The sequence below is a fragment of the Triticum urartu genome, chromosome 3A, assembly GCF_056163025.1.
Source record: "Triticum urartu cultivar PI428250 chromosome 3A, HENAU_Tu73, whole genome shotgun sequence".
NCBI lineage: Eukaryota > Viridiplantae > Streptophyta > Magnoliopsida > Poales > Poaceae > Triticum > Triticum urartu.
The window spans coordinates 665342075-665348582 of NC_141875.1; the positions used below are offsets into that span (position 1 = coordinate 665342075).

General features: G+C 43.0%; 1 protein-coding gene across 1 annotated transcript; it reads left to right on the plus strand.

The window, feature by feature from the left end:
• The first annotated feature begins 880 nt into the window (after positions 1–880).
• SCPL20 (serine carboxypeptidase-like 20) lies at positions 881–6257 on the plus strand. The gene is made up of 13 exons (XM_087513892.1): positions 881–1405; positions 3462–3538; positions 3639–3761; positions 3849–3951; positions 4041–4078; positions 4180–4281; positions 4391–4471; positions 4558–4794; positions 4951–5016; positions 5096–5217; positions 5469–5582; positions 5808–5853; positions 5968–6257. The coding sequence occupies exons 1-13, from the start codon at positions 1102–1104 to the stop codon at positions 6049–6051; spliced, it is 1497 nt and encodes a 498-aa protein (XP_087370018.1). The 5' UTR covers positions 881–1101; the 3' UTR covers positions 6052–6257.
• The last annotated feature ends 251 nt before the right edge of the window (positions 6258–6508 follow it).

Here is a 6508-nt window from a genome sequence, read left to right on the forward strand (position 1 = left end):
CCACGCAGTTTTGTTTGAATATTGGTTTTTATGTGATATTCTCCCGTGCCCAAATAAGGAAAGAGAGGGGGCAAGAACGAACGGAAGGAAATTCGAGGTGGAATTTACACACAACCATCTTTCTCACAACACCCCCGACCTCCTCCCCCTCTATCTCTGTACTAAACACGTGTCGAGGCCACTAATTCCTCCCAGCTCCAGCACATCCCTGAGTTGCCGCTTGCTGGCACACTAGTTGGTGTTTTATTATCTGTAAAGCGGTGTGAAAGTCTGTTTCAAGAGCTGTTGCCCACTGGCGTGGTTCTGCCTCACTGCACTCCTCCAACACCTAATTGGCGCTTCGCTTCCCCGTCACCGATGTGCCTCCCTTGCCCATAGTCATTCGGTGGGGTCACAGTTACGGCCGCAGAGTGGGCCGTCGGTGCCACGCTCTCGGAGGCCCGTTGTCGTATTCAACCTCTCATGCTGCCCCTCGATCACGTTATGTGCAGTCACGCCTTTCTTCACACCATGTGGCAGAGCTCGGATGCCATGGTCATGCTCATCAAAACTAACATCAGAAGCATGAAAATTTGAGGGTTCTCTTCAACCTACCTACGGGTGAGAGGCACGGGTAGGTCGTCGAAGAAAGGGATGACGAGTGGGTCTCACTTGTATGCGAATGAAGAAAAGGAAGAGAGGGATTGGCTACAAGTCTAAGGGCAGAAGTGTCTTTACATGTGTCTTGTAACACCGTTTGTGTCAAAAAAAAATGGACGGTGGCGTTGGATTGGAATGGAATCAAGACCCGGTGTTAAAATAGGGAAAGATATTAGTCTCCGGTGTCAAATAAGGGAGCCATTATCTTACCAATCGTCAGAAAAGGAATTCCGTCAAATGCAGGCACCCCCTGCTCCCTCCAAATCCAATCAGCGGGGCTCGTCACGGCGCTCCCGCGTCCCCGGTGCGTCACCGCCATCCCGTGGCGTGGACGTCAATTCCGCCCTATATATCCGCGCGCACGCCGCGCCCAAACATATTAATCACCACGGCCCAGCCGGCGACTCGTCCCTAGCAACCACAGCCACACTACCCACCGTCCGTCGAAGCCTCGTACGTGCGATGGCCGGCGGGCGCCGCTCCGGCTTCGCCGCCGCGGCCCTGCTTCCCCTCCTCGCACTCGTCTTCCTGTCCGCCGGCTGCGGCGCGGCGCCGGAGGGCGCGGAGGTGACGGGGCTGCCGGGCTACGACGGCGCGCTGCCGTCGAAGCACTACGCCGGGTACGTGACGGTGGACGAGCAGCACGGGCGGAACCTGTTCTACTACGCGGTGGAGTCGGAGCGCGACCCGGCCAAGGACCCCGTCGTGCTCTGGCTCAACGGCGGCCCCGGCTGCTCCAGCTTCGACGGCTTCGTCTACGAGCACGGTGCGTTCCCCTACGATCCCTCCTCCTCCTCCTCCTCCTCGTGCTCGACCGTCCGTTGGCGCTAGCGGTGGCAGTAGGGAAGCGGGGCCCGGTGGCTAGCTGGTGGGAAGTCGCTGAGAGGCCGATGGAGGTGGTGGTGACCGGCCGTGTCTGATTCGCTGGGTTTTTTCCACGGCTGATGGAGTAAAGGCCTTGGCGTAAAGCGGCCAGGGCGTACAAACGGAATCTGCCTCACGTACGCACCACCCGTTTTAGTCCGGTTTTCTTCTTTCTTTCTTTTTTTGAGCTGGAACACACCGTGTGTTCCAATTGCGAAAGACCGCCGACTCGGTCGTTTTAGTCCGGTTTTCGTAACGGTGGTTTTGCGGCGACAACCGGGTTGAACGAAATCTATATCTATATCTATACCTCTATACCCTAATAATAAATAGATACAGATACAGATATAGATACAAATTTCCCTTATACCCTAATAATAAATAGATACAGATACAGATTTTCCTTATACCTTAATAATAAATAGATACATATACATATACAGATTTTCCTTACACAAATACAGATATAGATACAGATAGAGATATAGATTTAGATTTTTATTAATAATATAGATTTAGATTTCTATTAATAAATAGGCTATCGCTTCTGGCGGTATGTCATGTAAATCGCCCTTGAAGTTGTCACATATTAAACACAACCTCACCTATAAATGAGGAAAAAACTATTTCGTTTTTCCTAGGTCGTTGTGCCAAACCCTGCCTTATAAACAAGCGATCCCCTAATGAATAGTTGATGTGTAGTAGCCCATTGGCTAGAGTCCTCCTAACACTCCAACTTTTCTATCTTTTTATATTGTTTTATCATGCAGATTTAAATACTTTTTAAAATATTCATATCTTTCAAATACTAACTCAAAATCTAACATATTATATATGAAAATTCCTCAGAAAATGTGCAGATTTCAAATATGTTGTTTTCATGCATGTCAAACATTTTCTAAAATCCCATTTTCCTTTTTTTTTATCAGGTAGATTCAAATACTTTTAAAATATTGATATCTTTCAGAACCTAACTTGAAATCGAACATGTTACACACGAAAATTCCTCAGAAAAATATGTAGATGTCAAATGTCTAATATGCTTGCAACTAAGGTAAATTTTCACTTGGATTACAGTTGCAAACACGTATATCAACAAGTCAAAAATAATGCCCTTATGCACAAGTTATCGCCGAGTACTAAAATGTACTTCTCTATTTTCATCCTAAAGCAGTATTTATTGGGTAGCACTAAGGAGGAACGACAACAAAGGCGTAAAGAGATAGCGGTAACTAGGTAGACATTTTTGTTGTCTAATAAATTGAAAACATCTTGAGCACATTTCAAAAATCACTCCATATTTATGTTTTTGTGCAACACCACTTATCATGTTGTTTGTCGCCCAGCGTTGTGAAAGATTTTAAAGGATTTGTTGATGACGTCGAGTGGGTGTATGAGGGATGAATTATTTTTGTTCCGGTGCAACGCACAGGCATGTTTGCTAGTCACTAGTTAAAGGGTACCCCTTGGAAAGGTTATTTCAAAACTCCTCTGGTAGAGAATCAACAGTCGTGGCTTGAACTCGGAGGAAAGTGACAGACACACACTTGGTCAGATAGATACCTTCAGAGAAACAGAGGAAGCTTGGGTCCTGGATAGGTCAACATTTTTTCTTCTTCTAGAATAAAGGTCTGACTCGTAGGGTGTAAGCGAACGACAAGTCCTGAATAGAGTGAAGCACGCCCAGTGCTGGACGAAATGTCTGATAGCAAGATCCTTTTCTGACATCAATCTTTGTCCTCTTAGTTGTTCATGAAGCCCTGACATTCCTGCCTAGCTCTGCCACTGGGTTTACCTTTAAGTAGTAACGTTTAAGTATTACTACTTTTCTTCACTACGTTGCACATATATCTCCACGCAGTTTCTTGTTAAATCATGAATAAATGAACTAATTGATTAACTTGAAATTACATGTAACTTTCAAATTCATGGTACAATTCATTTTTGTCTACTTTCAGGGCCATTCAACTTCGAATCAGGCAGGTCAGTTAAAAGCCTGCCAAAGCTTCATCTCAACCCTTACAGCTGGTCCAAGGTTGGATACTATCTTCCATTGGCCTAGTGGTGTATATAATTACCAACAAACTATTTGTTGTTATATCTAACTTAGAGTTAAAAAATTTATTGTGGCCTAGGTGTCTACCATGATATACCTGGACTCCCCTGCTGGTGTGGGGCTGTCATACTCAAACAATGTTTCAGATTATGAAACGGGAGACCTCAAAACCGCCGCTGATTCGCACACTTTCCTTCTGAAGGTATGCATGTGTACTCATCTTAGTATGGTATATAAAGAGATAATCTTTGTGCAATATAGCTAAGTTATGTGGCTTCTATGTATGCAGTGGTTTCAATTGTACCCTGAGTTCCTGAGCAACCCGTTCTACATAGCTGGGGAGTCGTATGCCGGGGTTTATGTCCCTACTCTTTCGCATGAAGTTGTCAAAGGTCTGGCCCCGGTTTTCTACTCACCTTCATCAGTATATAGTTACTAATCATTTAGGTTTCTTATTTACTGACTAATTAATTATCCGCAGGGATACAAGGAGGAGCTAAGCCAACTATAAACTTCAAGGTTAGTGTAGTACAGATGAATTTTCTTGGTTTGCTGATCGCAAAATTTATGAAATGCCAAGTAAATCAGGTTTAACGTTTTGACCTGTACTATTATGATAGGGCTACATGGTGGGGAATGGCGTCTGCGACACTGTTTTTGATGGTAATGCTCTTGTGCCATTTGCACATGGAATGGGTCTAATATCAGAAGAAATATACCAGGTAGGTAATTCAGACAGACAGTGTTAATTCGAATCAGATTAGTTTTCAGTATCCTGCTGGTATTTGCTTCAAAACATTTCTTTTAAATCGCCATCTCCTCACAATGCAGCAAGCTTTTACGACGTGCGACGGAAATTACTGGAATGCCAGCGAGGGTAAATGTGAAAGCGCGTTAGTGAAAATCGACTCGGTAAAAACGACATGTCACCTTTTCAGAGTGAAAACTGCAAGCTCTTCTCTCATCATGATGCACTGACTATTTTTTTTTATTCACAGTTAATCAGCGAACTGAACATTTACGACATTCTTGAGCCATGCTACCACGGCAGAAGCATCAAAGAAGCAAACCCGCAGAATAGCAAATTGCCTAAAAGTTTCAAAGATCTTGGTACGACTAACAAGCCCTTTCCTGTAAGAACAAGAATGCTTGGGCGTGCTTGGCCTCTGAGAGCTCCTGTAAAAGCCGGACGTGTTCCATTATGGCAGGAAGTTGCAAGTGGTGTTCCATGCATGGTAAGCTTAAAGCATAATTCAGAGAAAGATACTACACATTTAAAATTATTGCGCTTGCGAACTAAACATGGTTCAGAGGAAATTTGCTGTCTGCAAGAGATACATTACATGCTCATTTCCCAGTATCTGATAACATTTAGTTTGCTTAATCTACAGAGCGACGAAGTGGCAACAGCATGGCTGGACAACGATGGCGTCAGATCTGCAATCCATGCGCAATCAGTATGATCATAAGTCAGCATTAGATGGAACTGAAGACACTCCCATTTTTCTAACTCTCGCTTTTTCATGCTCATACTAGGTAAGTTCAATTGGGCCATGGCTCTTATGCACAGATAAAATTGATTTCAACCATGATGCTGGCAGTATGATCAGTTATCACAAGAACCTCACAAGCCAGGGTTATCGTGCCATCATATTCAGGTACACCATGAACCTGTAGAATGATATTCTTATCTTATTTGTGTGGCTGTTGTCTAATCTCTGTATTGAGCAAAATTTGGCATCCTAACTCTTCTGAAGATATTTGAGTTGTTCACTATCTTATAGTGAATATATTTCCTTAATGATTCATTTGCATTATCCTAGACAGATAGAAGCAAATCGGATGCCATATTATTCATGGATTGTCACATTCTCTGCTTTTATTAATGACTATTTTGCATTTGTTTCAGTGGTGACCATGATATGTGTGTGCCATACACCGGGAGTGAAGCATGGACAAAATCTATGGGGTATGGAGTTGTTGACTCATGGCGACCATGGTTCACAAACGACCAAGTTTCCGGGTACTGAACTATTATTGCTGAATTTTATTAACGTCCAAGTTGAAGTATCCTTGAGATGAACTCACAATTACTTTCACGAGGGTTAACACTAAAAACAAAATTTAAAACGCTTGCTATGTTACTTTGCATTTGGCACGGTTCAAGCTAAGAATATACGTTGCAAAAACACCATGGAAATGAAGAAGCAAAATGTAACTCACAATGCCTGTTTGTTGAACTCCTTAGGTACACCGAAGGCTATGAGCATGGTCTCACTTTTGCTACTATTAAGGTAAGCATACATTTTTTTCATTCATGGTCATCACAGTTAGTAAAAAAAAATGTATGAGCACATCATTAGCTTCAAAAAATAAATTTCCGTACCTTCTCGTTTGTGTTTTCACAGGGCGCTGGACACACCGTTCCTGAATACAAACCACAGGAAGCATTGGCTTTCTACAGCCGTTGGCTCAATGGTTCAAAGTTGTGAGGCTTGGGCCCAGCTGCAAATAATGGGGGAATATACTTCTGCATACAGTCAAGAATGAACAAATGTTGATTTGAAGAAAGAGATGAGCTACATGCCATATAGATAGTTACATACTCAAATTTCAAAAATAGCAATTGGAACACTGCGTGTTGTATTCATTCATGAAATGTTATTTGGTCGATGCAGCTTTGATATTATTGCTCTCATGATTTGTCCACTGTGTGATCATGACTTCTGAATTTCAGTTGATATGGAGAGTATATCATATCCTCGACTGTAAAAGAAACAATGCCAAAAAAAAGTGCATACAGAAAGGACAATATATCTAAATTCATACTTGGGGCATTTCATAGTAATATGGAAATTGGGATTATGTGCTAAGATACGTGAGCCTAGTCTTAGTCTTCCGCTGAATAGGTAAGTTAGGCCATGTGACTAATGAGCATTCTAATTAGTA